The sequence below is a fragment of the Amblyomma americanum genome, chromosome 2 (genome assembly GCF_052857255.1).
Source record: "Amblyomma americanum isolate KBUSLIRL-KWMA chromosome 2, ASM5285725v1, whole genome shotgun sequence".
Classification (NCBI taxonomy): Eukaryota; Metazoa; Arthropoda; class Arachnida; order Ixodida; family Ixodidae; genus Amblyomma; species Amblyomma americanum.
The window spans coordinates 180,554,952-180,568,898 of NC_135498.1; the positions used below are offsets into that span (position 1 = coordinate 180,554,952).

The window sequence follows — 13,947 nt, forward strand, 5'->3', positions numbered from 1 at the left end:
GGTCACGCTACCTGGGTGGCCCACCTGGGTTGCTTCTCCAGGGATATTTAGCTCGTGACGCCGACGATGCAGAAGACGCCGGAGTTTCTGTAGAACGGGAGACTTCGCGCCGTGGTGTTAAAACGCCACAACCCCGACATAAATAGCTGGCAGCCGCCAATTGATTGAAGCATGTTTACTGACCTTCGAATATTTTGGGAATCTTGAGTGGGCCGCCTAGTTCGGCTGCCCAGTGGCGTGTGCTGCAACGCTGGCCTTTTGAACCAGGCCGCGTTGCTGGTCAGGGTCATCTCTGAGCAGAATGGCTTCCCAATATCCATTTCGGGGGTTTGGAATAAGGTGTAGGGCAGGGTTGAATTGGCGTGCCAGCGGTACGTACAGTGATGTAACTATTGCATCACAGTGGGGGAATTCTGGGTTGTAGAACAGCTGCCGACTTTCCTCATGGTATTTGGAGCCTCAGGGGCGAGAATCTTATGAGTCCATTGTCCTTCACCAGTGTGCCACCTTCAGATCTACCTCACGCACTTGCTCGCAGTGAGAACCGTTTTCATCGCCCCACATCGACACGCACCTTTTCCTTACGCGGGCGAGGAAAATTTCCTTTTTATGTCTGATGTGGACCGGTGCGCGTGACATGACTTTGCCGGGAATCTAATCATCTCTTTTGAGTCTGTCTCGGCGTTTCGGCAACTGCCACATAAGTATTCCAGGGATCGTGCCATCAGGAATCAAAAACTCAGAACTTGTTTGGCTGTTCTAAATCATTTTCGAGAATGTAAACTCTCGTGTACGTTATCTATTAAATTTGATACAAAACCGCCGCTGGGCATCCTAGAAATGTGATTGTTCAGCTGCTCCAAGCAACAAGAACATGTGAGCAGTAAGAGCCTAAGGCCACCAGAAATGTGCCAGGAATGACGTCATTTTCATGACCGCTGCTACCATTCTGGGCATTCACTTAATTAGTGTTATTTTGAGGGATTCAGCTGCTGGCTTGCTGCCATAAAGCATAAAATGAACAATAGCGCTTGCTGATTTATTTTCGTTTCCGCCGCATTTTCCTTTTCTTCTTCGCAAGCTGTCAGGTGACAACAGGGCTAACAACCTAGAGACGCCCAATTTATTCGTGCTGTGACGTACGAATCCTATTTATCAAACAGTTTTCGCATACCTTACCGAGCGGCCGCCTGCCACTGTTTTTGCGATGGCAGTGGCGAACTTGAAGTGCGTGTCGCGCGAAGGGGCGCGCTCCATTACCTTCGTGACCCGCTGCTCAGGGGACCAAGGCGCGAAGCCTCCACGCGTAGCGAGCGAAGGGGCTCTCGCATTCACGATCCGGTCGAGTCAAACGTGGGGACCACAAATCAGTCGAGCGCATGCAAATACGCCGGGGATTTCCTCCGGCTGGCGTCCCCCTCGCGCCTTGAATTAGGCGGACGTCATCAAAAGGCGGCCCGCGAGGCTCCGCTGTCTTTCGAAGGACCGGAAATTGAAGATGGCTGCGAAGACGGCTGTGGAGGATGATTGTGTCTTAGCTACAGCTCACTCCCTCCGTGAAGCTTGCCTGGAGTCGCACTGCAATCAGGAGCCGTCGCGGCGAGCAGTCAAGGAGCAGGTGCTGCTTGTTAGTCGACGCTCGTTGCCATGATGAGGACACCGCTCCTGGTTGTGGCCATTATGGTGGCGCTGACTGACGCTCAGAACGGAACCAAGAAGAGAGTGATTCGTGAGTTTTGATTTAGATCTTCGCTCCACTTCACTTCACTTTATTACCTTAAAGACCCCACTTTGGGGGTGTTACATAAGGGGTGGGAGTACAAATATAGGTTGAATATGATTGCTTACATGATATTTATGAAATGCATATTTAAATTGTTCACAAAACTTAATTGGCAGGTGATGGCATCAACGTCGTGGGGAAGGCCATTCCAGTCTTTAGCAGTGCGAAGAAAAAAGGATGCGGAAAAAGTGACGGTGCGGGTGCGTTGGCATGACACTTGCAGTGGATGGCCGGTGCGATGAGATATGCGAGCGGGCGGTGTGATGTAGGGTGGTTGTCCGAGGGAACTGTAAAAAAACTTATGAAACAGACTAAGAGAAGCAATGCGATGACGATGGGCAAGAGTTGATAAACCTGATTGTCGTTTAAGTGACGATACACTGATGTCGTATAATAGGCAGATTGAATGAACCTCGTGGCGCGATTTCGGACAGATTCTAGTGAACTGATGAGATATGCTTGTTGCGGGCTCCAGATAGCAGATGCGTATTCTAGTTTTGGTCGAATCAGTGATTGGTAGGCGAGAAGTTTAATACTTTGAGGGGCGTGCCGTAGATGACGTTTCAAAAAACCCAATGACCGGTTAGCTGATGCGACGATGTTCGTTACATGAGAGCGCCAGGAGAGATCCTGGCACAAGGTGACACCTAGGTACTTGTATGAGTATACAGATTCTAGTGGAACGTTAGCAACGGAGTAAGGGAAAATATGGGGGTTACGCCGGCGGTGAAAAGATACGAGTTTACATTTATTAGGATTAAGCGACATTAGCCAGTCATCGCACCAAGCATGCACTGTGTCAATGTCGTTTTGGAGCTGTGATTGGTCAAAGGTGTTGGAAATCGTGTGGTAAATAACGCAGTCGTCTGCAAACAGACGAACATTGCAAACCAGGTTTGAGGGTAAGTCGTTTATGTAGATTAAGAATAGGAGGGGAGCAAGTACAGAACCTTGGGGTACGCCTGATGTTACTGGAAGAGGGTTGGAACTCTGGCTGTTAGCAAGAACAAACTGGGAGTGGTTAGAAATGAATTCTTCGATCCACAATAAGACGTTAGGATGCAGTTTTAGCATGGTTAGTTTTAGCAGTAAACGCCTGTGGGGAACTTTATCAAATGCTTTAGCAAAGTCTAGAAAAATAGCGTCATTTTGTAAATTTAGGTCGAGGTTAGAGTGAACGTCATGAAGAAAGACGGCCAGTTGAGTTTCACATGACAAACCCTTACGAAACCCGTGTTGTGAGGGATGAAAGAAGTTGATAGTGTCAAGAAAGTCAATGATTTGAGAATAGATGACGTGTTCCATGATTTTGCAAGGCATGCTGGTTAATGATATCGGACGGTAATTTAAAGGAGAATCTTTGTTACCGGACTTAAAGACGGGAATGACCTTTCCCACTTTCCAGTCATCCGGAATGGAAGTCTATACAACGTGATGGGCGTTGCACCAGTAAGTTGGTGAAGCCATTAAGTACGGTTTAAGGGGTCTGAGAGCTTCTATGCTTGTCAGAATTGCACCTTCGCGTTCTTTACTGCGGTCACCAAGTATAGCACCACATGAGGTTCATCAGTTAACTTCACTTGGGGATTGGCTCTTTTATAGTTACAAATTTACAATTTGAGTGTACAGTCGGGGACAAGAGTATCTCGACCACGTGTTTCTGAAACGAAGCAGATAGCTCTACTATTAGCCGGTGGCTGGAGACCACACTTGTGAAGGTGAAAGTCAAAATTTTGTTCTTTCATCCCCACAAGTGTGGTCTCCAGCCGCCAGCTAGCAGTAAAGCTATCGGCTTCGTTTGAGCAATTCGTGGTCCAGAGACTTTTGTCCCCGACTGCACGTCCCCATCGGTGCACTCGTTTATATTAACCTACGGGCGTAACTTTGTTATCACCAGAAAAAGGAGTGTACCAGGTCAACCTGACAACTGTGTCACCACACCTGCCGCTTTCTTATAAATACACCACGTGAGTCTATATATTTTGCAGGCACCAGGTTTGCTCCAAGGAACAGAATAAGCTCACATTGTGCCAAGTGTGTACAAAATTGACGATGTTCAAATGTAGCAAATGCGTTGGTCGGCCCAAATTGCCCCAGAGAGAAGAATGTGGGAGCATGCAACCATTTCCCCAACTTTCTCTTCTTTTCTTCTCAACCAATCCCTCCGCTTTGTGAGATTCCTCATAATGCTGTTTTTTCGCTGTTGGGTGCTCTGGGACCAGTTAGGTTCTTTATGTAAAGGAATAAAGATGACTGTCAATTCTGACTCTTTAGTGGGCTGATTTCATACGAAATAAAAACGGTGTTTTCCAGAGCATGCAGTGGCATCCGTTTCAAGCCAGGATGATGTTGAACGATGCGAATTTTTTCGCAAGGATTGTTTTTTAGACACGTTTGGGGTCGGCTTCATGCACTCCTAAATTTCCACTTTTCTGTATCACTCTTTTTCACTGTGGTGTGACAGCCATAGAGGCGAATATATCACCTGGGTTTTGAAGAGTATGGTGGGGGTGCTGGGACCTTTTTCGGGCATTTTGCGCCATTAATATTTGCCTGCCTTTGCCCAGAAGAGATATAATAAATGTTCAATTCAGTTCAATAGCAACCTCACATGACTGGACTGCCCATTTGCAGCAAAACCGCCCAAACTCATAAGCTCTTAAAGAAAGTCGGTTCGGAAGGCATGACATAGAAAATAAAAACTACCAGTCCCCGCCAAGCAAAGCTCTCATTGCTGGAATTTGATTACTCTTTTTTGTCAGAAGCTAGGACGAGGCTTTACATGTGATCTGGTTGCATGAAAAAGAAAGCCGCAAGACCCTCACTGTCAGTATTAGTAACCTGCTTCATTCGTTAAATAAATCAAGATGGTTAAACTAAACTGATGACTTTTTCTAAAGGTGTGGAGTAGTAGCCTTCAAGAACGCCATCCATTCTGCACAAGCAAGGTGTCTGTATTGACTCATACATCGCGACTCCTCTGAGCGACTTAGTTTTCAAATAGCTAAATGGTAGCCGTTTGCCTACAAGTTAAAGTTCAATTGACTTTTCTTATTTTCTTCAATGCCAACCGGTAGGCATTGAAATAGCAGATACAGACGCAACATTAAATGTATTTCATGCGGGTATAACTCCTTCAAGTCACGCTTCAGTTGCCAATAGCCAGTGCTCCCTAGAACATTTTATGGACCAAATTTGTCAAGAGGCATTGTGAAAACAAGCTATACCCATATCCTGGTAGCGTCCGCTCCACCCCGCAGACCAAAAGCTTGAAGGGACGGAGTACCCAGTCTTTGTTAATTTTAGCGAAGGTCTGCTGAGACCACATTCTCGAGACGAGACGCACAGCCGCAGAGGGACTACTTGCACGCACCCTTTCTTACATATTCATTTTGGCGGGCTTAATTACTCCGCGTCTATGCTTAATTACTCGTGCTCTTACCAATAAAAAGACATTATCCAAAGAATAGTTTACTCCCGAATTATTTATATAAATTAGTCTAGGCAGAAAAAAACAAAGAGGTTGCACCGCATGGATTACAAAGGGCTAGATTTACAGTGGAAACCAAGCAAGCTGTCTCGCACGTTAGCCAAATTTCACGAGCGCTCCTTGAGCCGATTATTATTTTTCTTTATTTTGACAGTTTGCCTGCTGGCATAGAGTGTTATTTACAAATATTGGTGCGCACTGCACACTCAAAAAAAGCCCTGTAACATCCGAAGGTGTGGCCGAAAAGTCCATTCTGCTACATCCGATAGACGGCCTGGGGGCAGTCCCCATCGGAGGAAGTGTTTCTGCCGGATAGCACGCAAGGAGGGGCAGGCCCAGAGCAAGTGTTTTGTGTCCGCCTCGCTGACAGGAGTGGGACATAAGGGGCAGGAGTCACCGAAAGGGGCATGGTACTGTGCCTGCGAGCAGGTTACCGCTGGGGTGAGGGCGACACGGAGGCGCAACCTTCGAAGCAAGACCTCTTCCCAGCGTGCAAGACCACCATGGAGGTCGGTGCCACACGTTGGGGAAGTGTTGAAGGTTTTTTTTTCTTGAAGGAGTATTGTCTCCGGAGAGGATGCGACCGCTTGAAGGGGACGTGGAGAAACTGATTCGTGACTTGCTCCATCCCCCAAGGCCTGTGTGGGGTGGTCATCTCGACGAATTCATCGTACACATACCGTGAGGGAGAATTGGTCAATTATATCCTGAATTAGTTTTGCCAATAAGTCGGTGTTAAGAAGACGCTGCAGACTACGGACGGCGCATGAAGAGTCTGTGAGGATGTCAAGGTGGCTTCTAGATGGCCACGGTGGACAGAGGATGCGTAATGTGTCCCGAATGACCAATAGCTCTGCCTGTGTCGGCGGCAACACAGGGGAGCAAGTGTACGAGCATGATGTAATTTCTGGTAATAATTCAGCAGAAGCGATAGCCGTGGTCACGTGATCTCCACTCACACTAGCGTCGACATACGCCACGTGTCGCCGTACTGAGATTTCAATCGTAGACGAGACGCCACCGTCCCTACACTATAGACTCACTCTGGTGGCCAAGGGATCGTGAATGTGCGAGTAATAGGCCGATTGCGTGTAACTTTCTGGTAAAGCCACGGTGGTCGTGACGGGCAGGAAACGATAGGCAGCACAGAGCCGTCTTCCGCGTAGAGATCAGCGCCTTCAGGGTATACTGCGGCATTTTGTGCATCATGCTTGCCGACACTGGTGAATCTGTCAAGCGTGTTTATTTGCATCTCGGCATGGAGAGCGTGAATTTGGGTAATTTGTGGGAGGCCTGTAATAACACGCATTCCTGCTAAATTTATCGATTTCAAGTGATCCCACTCTGTGCGTGTCATGTGCTGGAATTAGGCTTCGTAAATCAATTTTGGTTGTAGCACAGAATGTATGAGAAGGCGGGTGATGGTGGACGTCGCACTACCTGGCGGCTGACATACAGCATAATTGGGACGCCTTCTGGCGTGCTCTGCGAAGCCAGGAGCTTGCGGATAGTTAATGCAACGAGCGGTTTGGGCGACATATCGGCGACCGCATGAAAAGGAAATCTGAGCCTTATTCTGTAAGGATCCATTTGTCCATGTTCCATTTCTAATTCATTTGGTCATTTGGCATTGGTCCGTCACTGCGGTTCGGTGAAAGCAGCGGCTTTCGAGCGTCCGCGGAAAGCGACTGGACCATGGACTCATTGGCGACCGCACCTCAACACTGGCTGCATATCAAATAAGTCCAGATGAAATGAAAAATGAAGATCAATTTCAAGTGGATACTTATGGGATATGAGGACTGATAGGTAGTGCATTTACTGCATGTCCTATAGTGATCCTTTAGTGTTTGTACTGTTCAGGAGCCAAGATTTTACGCGTACCAGCTGTACACAACGTAGTTTCTTTGGGAATGAGGAAACAATGGTTATGTTCGTGCGTCGTGTAATTTTTAATTGCGCAAAATTATTTGAAGCCACAGAACTTCTGCAGACCTCCGGCCCCTACGGCGCAGGTGTGATCATCGGCTTTGTGATTTTATGTGCTCAACCTCTATTACTGAAAATAACACCTCTGTATGCACTGGGTATACAGCATCAGACAACTTCGTAAACTCTCGTTCAAGGACGCGCCATCACGTTCCGATCACCTTTTCAAATCTCTTCCAGGCCACTGATTAGCGATAAATCTATCGACAAGCCTTGAGTGGGCAGAGTGATATGTCAGAACATGCTTCCTGGCCTTGCCTATCGCATTCATACACAACAACAAATTTGTTGCTTGTGGCTATTGTCCCAGCAGGGTCTCTTCCCAGGAAACGTGCAGGTGGTGCGTAAGAATTTCATTCAGCTATTTGTGGGCCATCGCGCACGTTAAAACAAGAGGGTTGAAAGACAGCTTAAATATAATCTCTATGCTTAAAGCTTTGGACTCAAAACAGCAAAGCCAGCAGCAAAGGTTAAGAGATAATAATCGAATACATAGAATTTTGTAGCTTACATTCTCTCTGAGAGGCAGACGATCTTCTCGTCTAATTATACAAAAACAGGAGCACTGCAATGCATGACTCAAAACAAAACCAATCCTCCTAAAGGTAGGGCTTGAAACCTCACTGGATAAGCGCTAAGCTGTGGCAGAAGGTTACATGTTCAAATGACTGATCGCTGAGATATTCTTGGAGTTTTTGAATTCAACACAACAAAACGGAATAATGCATTTTTTCTACACGATACTAAACGTTATCACGCGGCAATGTATAATATAGGTATTAATGTATGTCGAAAAGGCTTAAAGGTGTTCCGTACGACAAGAAATGTAGAAGTACAAAATTTCTTTTCAACATTTTTATCGGCTCGCAAACTATTCTTCAGTCACCATTTGTGAAGTCTCTAGGGAACCACTATTTATGTTTTCAATCGCAAAAGAAATAACCTTGAAGGTCGTCGGACCGGTACCTCAAACTGCCGAGAGTACTGCTCCGTGATGTACCTCGTGCAGGTTGCTTCTGGGGTAAATGCGGCATTTTTCATGGAGCCTGGAAGAAGTGCATGCCCAACGAGCAGTGCGATGGAAGCGAGCTGCGCTGCGAGAGACAGTGCATCCTGGAACACACAGGTGAGGAGGAGGAGGAAAAACATTTTTAAGAGCATAAATACTGGGTGGGTTGAGTAGGAGAACCCATTGGTCGCCAGCATAATCTGGCCGCTCTCGAGCAGCGATTTCTGGTCGAGGGGACTGTGGCTATGAAGGGCTGCCTTCCAGCGCTCATATGTCGGATCGGAATTGCTGTCCAAGTCTGGCTTTTCTTGACATTCCCAAACTGTGTGAAAGAGTGTGCCAACTGCTCCACAGAAGGGGCCAGACGAATCGTATGTGTCTGGATTCATTTACTCATCAAGCAGGGATTGGGCAGAGTATTAGTTTGTAGTCGCCTGCTTTTGGGTTTTTCAAATTTGCTTAGGGTTTTGTGAGGAAGAGGCTATCGCCTTGTTATGATCTTATAGTACTCCGTAATTTCTGCGTAGTTTAGTAAGGGTGAGGGGTTGTTAACTGTGTCAGAGAGAGGCAGCGTGCTAGATGCTCGGAGGAGGATAGTTCGGGCAGCTGTGATGGCCGCCTCATTGCCCGTCGTTGAGGGGTGCCCTGGCGTCCAGAAGATCTGGACGTTGGAAGGATTAGAAGTCTCCAAAATTTCCCAACATTGAGCGCCAACTCGACGTCCTAGGTAATTGCGTACCGCTGCTTGTGAGTCGGACATAACCGTTTCCTCGCTGTTCTTTGATAGCGCTAGTGCGATAGCTGCTTCATCAGCCGATGTGGTATCCACCACTTGGATTAGGCTGCTTTCAATGATATCCCCCCGGGATGAAACTGCTGCAATTGCCACGACCCTGTTAACGGGTCCTGCCGCATCGACGAAGATCGTGTCCTTGCTTCCATCCCAGCGCTTAGAGAGTATCTAGCTCTGGCTAGTTTGCGTCTTCTGTTGTATCCCTCATCCATGCACTTTGGTAAGGAGTGAGTCGTGATGTATGATCTCATCTGCATGGACATGTCGATCTTGTCGGCGCCTTCCCGGGATGGACGGATTCTCAGCTTCTGTAATATTTTCCTGCCAGTCTTAGACGTTGAGAGCCTGACAATTTGATATACACGGTGGGCGTCTATTAGTTCGTCGATGGTGTTATGGATCCCCAGCTGTAATAAGCGCTTAGTGGATGTGCATAAAAGGAGTCCCAGCGCCCTCTTAACTGCCTTTCGAATAATAACACCCACTTGGTCTTTCTCCTTTTTGCTAAGCCATAAGTACGGGGTGAGACAGGGCGAGACACACACACAGGTGAGACAGAGCGAGAAACAGAAATTGTATTCAAGCGGTTGTTCTCCTAGCTGACAGAGCTTTTCGTGATTCATACCATTCGTAAATCTCCGGCGGGTTACAGGTGAGCGAAAGCAACTGCAAGCCGCGGTGGAGAGTTGACACAAAAAGCAAAGTTAATTGCCAGTCAGCTGCGCTTCCTTCGTCCCTCTGGCCACGTCTTTTCTAACCGCCAGCTTAATGCAAGATAGCTGAGATTCAGACCCGAGCGGCAGTGTTTCTTCCGGAAGTCGCGCATATGAAGTAACTAGACATATGCTTTTATTGCTCTTCACTGGTACACGAATACACTCGCATGTTTTTTCGTGTTTTTTTTTATTTTTTGTTTCGAAATGATATTTCGTAGATTATAAAACACGCATCCGCTGGATATTCACTTGTGCACCACGTATTTTTGTACAAATTTGCCGAAAAGTATACGTTCAAAAGTTGCTACTCCACCTTACCCCGACCCGTCGACAGGGAGCATAACCTAATCAGTGTCCCACTGTTCTATGGCCCAGGCTGCCCACCGAACCACAGACCGGGTTCATGTCACAAGGACCTGCTGGTGTGGAAGTGCTCAACTGATTACACATGTCCACAGAGCCAAGGCAATGGCCGCTGTCACAAGACTTGCTTACCACGCAACGCCCAGAGCCGCTACAACGAACCCAAAAACTTCCTTAGCCTTCTACCCATCGTTGGTCCGTTTTTCCAATAAATATCAAGTGTAGCCACAGATGTATGACTCCTTAAGCTCACAGTATATAGTCCCGTAATAAACATGGGAGATAAAAACTTCCAGCCTACAACATTCCTGGGTACTTGCCAATTAACCAAGGAAAGGTAAAGAAGAGTAAAATATATGGAAAAAAAACATTATTATGGCTGTACGCTTAAAATTGACTTGATTTCTGAGCCTGTAAACACTGTAAAGCCGTAACCTGTAAAAACATAGACCCAGAGTCGAAACCATTTCGTGATCGGCAGATGTGGTGTGCACGTTGAAATTTTGCATTATTTTGCCGGCAGCGATAGCTTTTGGACCGAGTCAGCTTACAGCATGTCTTCTGTTTCTTTTCCCGCGAAAATTTCGTTTTGAGAAATACTTTGGGAAATGCACTTCCAGCAACCTCAAGATGGTTTAATCCCTACTTTCTTTTTTGGCACAAACGAGACCGACTGGCATTGGTAGTCTGTCCTATACGTGAACGTGGTTATAAAACGCTTACGGCATAACCTGTACCCGCGGTTGGTGTTCCTGCGAGTACCAATCGTCCAGTTGAGGGCCCAGCAGGAAAATACGTAGTGTGGATGGATGGATGCAATGGATGGGAAGGCAGGAGCGTCCACTTTGAAATGGGGTGGTGGCAGTTGCCACCATGCTCGGCTTTTTTTCCTTTTTTTTTGTTTAACTCAAGCAGGAGTGTCCCTCGGGACACATCCGCCACCTTGCGGCTGCAATGATAACTGCTACGACTGAGTGGTTTCCCAGCTTCTCGCCCGTCGGCAGTGGAAACCGTAGCAGAACCTGGTAGAAGTGCTGAACGAGCGTGACTCGCGCATGTACTGAGCGTGCAGGTAGAAGACACCAGAAATCTAACGCCTGCATTTAACTCCAGAACCAAACTTATTTTTACATACGCAAAACTGGAAACAGACTTGCAGGAACCATGTTTCTATAGGTGAGGTTTACTGATCATCAGCATGGTAGGAGGATCCAGATCTTGTCTTGAATTGAAAACGTATGGGGGAAAACTGGTAAGAACAGACACAAGCAAATGAGTGCGTTAGGTTCATCCCGGAAGCACTGCGACTCAGTCGGCTCTAGGAAATCTTACCCGCAAGTTTGTCACGAAATCGTAATGAAGTGGACACCGAAACGAACGCCAAATATTTTTGTCAAAAGCGCGTTCGTACACAGGCGGGAGGAATGGTTATGAGCGAAAAAAAGTCGAGTAGCTGCCTCGCATTATGTGGACGTGTACGAACCGAGCCTCAGTAAAAGATAGAAAGAGGAGGTGAAAAGAGATGGAAAATGAATACATTGCATAGATGGGCACCAACAAGACGCAGGTGTACCCCGCTAAAATATAACGACCCTTTTTTTATTCTAATCCATTTTCGGTCATTGTGTCTGGCTAAAACAACGCCGTGCTCTTCCCAATCATGCCAATCATGCAGAGGGAACGCAAGTGTAGCGTCAGAATCATAATCAGTTTATAAACCATCAATCACAGCGTACACATATTTGATAGATACAGAAGGAGCTCCCAAAGCCAACGGCTGCACAGAGGACTTCCTGTAACAAACGTGAAAAAAAAATGATTACATACAAATAACAACGGATAAAACTGAATTTGATTAGATAAAGTAATTTTTAAAACACACATAAATACAAGATAATGCAATTATAAACGAAACATAATTCGCGTCAGTGCTATAGCAATGCATAAACAGAGGAAAACAATTCAAGTGAGTGCTCCGTGTGATCTATCAAAGAAAGAAGGTATTTATCGCATTAGAAGAAAATTACGAGAGCTACGTTTGAAAGCATGAACGTTAGATTATTGCTTTAAACTAAATGGAAATGAATTGCACAGTAATGAGGCAGAGAAATTTACTGGGAATTTACCGCAGTTAGTTCCAGGCTTCGGAAGTAAGAAATTGTTTTGGCACGAGAAGCGAGTGAAACTTCGTCGATCGAGTGAATTGGATACTATAAATTATCGGAATGGAAATTCTGGCCAAAAGCATTTTTGAGCCGGAAACCGTTTACGAACCCAATTTTTTCATATAATGAAAGATTTCACTATAACAATTGATATATCTGCAGATTACCCCACGGCACTGTTGTATCTTTTTTGTATGAACGCTTTTGGTATCGTCAAAAGCATTCCACATTGGTTTTATATGGCAGTCTAATTGTTCGATGCGATCAATAAAAAAGCTTTAAAACAAATGTTTTGCTTCATATCAGAAGAATTGACCATTACCTTCAATATTTCCAGAACAGTGTGTTACAATTTTTCAACTTTAAAATTTTTGCCCTAAAATGTTGGACATGGGCTTGATTCTGTATGCGTTGTAGCGCTGATGTGTGTGTTCTGTTGGTGTTTCCCCAAGACGAAATGCAGTCGTGGCTTTCTAATGCGACCCCTGTTAATATGGACGATTCGAATTATGCCGAGTTTTAACGGGGACCAACCTTTTTCAATGTATTTACGCCTTGTTAATATGGGAACTCGCTGTCCGGACAATGGACGTGTAATTTTGCCGTGTAATATGGACAGCAATGAGAAGAAATCTCGACTGCCGCAACGAGATCTTTCCTGACAAGTTTTCTGAGAGGACACCAGCAAGGGGTGGTGGGAAAGTGGAAATGCCTTGTATGGTGTCCGTTTTTTCTTCTCTGTCTTCATGCTCTCTGTCTTCAAAGGGATAAGTTGAAGCGCCTTATGAATTGCTGTGTTGCATGAATGGCCGAGAAAAAAACTCTGCTGGAGCTTGCACTACGTTGAAAGCCACATTAGGCAGCTGTTAAGCGACTGAAAACAGTTATGTAATACCATTTCGTGGGACGTGAACAGCAGTAGAAATCCTTTCCGCCATGAGGCTCCATCACGCATTTCATGGACTACTAGGTGAATCAAACTGCCCCACGTTATCTTTGAGAAAAAGACGTGTAAGCTCGTGCAGTTCTAAGTAGCAAGATTTTCTATTTTCAACTACACCGCTCATTATGCATGTACTGAAGCCGATCTTAATCAGAAGATGCTTTTTCTTAACATATCTTTTTTTCTTCACGATTCGTTACTGCGGACAACTCGCTTTATGGACAGTTTTGTCCAAGAACCGAAGTGTCCATAGAAACGAGGCAAGGATGTACAATAGTTATTATAACTATGGATGAAAGCGCAGTACAGTGAAATGGCGTAAATTAAAGCAATTTTGTACCTTAATGAGTACCCTCATGACATATACTGTTTTTCTTGTTAGGCAGTTTATGAGTCTGTAGAATTTTAAGTGGCGCAGAAGTTCTATTCTAGGAAACATCGCATGATCAGTAGCAACGAATATGTGACAGTCAACGGAAACATGCGGAGATTCAAGGAGAGTCTTATGAGGAGATGGAAAGATGACAGAGCTAGATTTAGAGGCATTAATAGCATGTTATTTCGACACCAGGCTGATAAGTTGGCAGCATCAGCATTCAGTTTATGTGTTAAGAAATCAATGCACTTGTCAGAGGATAGTGTGATGGCATCATCTTCACATAATATACGTTCAGAAGAGGTAAGGTAAGATTGCAG

At 45.7% G+C, this 13,947-nt stretch overlaps 1 protein-coding gene across 2 annotated transcripts; it reads left to right on the forward strand.

The window, feature by feature from the left end:
- Window positions 1-1,477: 1,477 nt before the first annotated feature.
- Window positions 1,478-10,373, forward strand: LOC144119340 (uncharacterized). 2 transcript variants are annotated; one of them, XM_077651986.1, is made up of 4 exons: window positions 1,478-1,729; window positions 5,703-5,782; window positions 8,272-8,388; window positions 10,156-10,373. In XM_077651986.1, exons 1-4 carry the CDS (start codon window positions 1,648-1,650, stop codon window positions 10,366-10,368), a joined length of 492 nt encoding a protein of 163 aa, XP_077508112.1. In that variant the 5' UTR covers window positions 1,478-1,647; the 3' UTR covers window positions 10,369-10,373. The 2 variants fall into 2 exon arrangements, with proteins under 2 accessions (XP_077508112.1, XP_077508113.1); XM_077651987.1 differs by lacking the exon at window positions 5,703-5,782 and having other exon boundaries at window positions 1,487-1,729.
- Window positions 10,374-13,947: the final 3,574 nt, after the last annotated feature.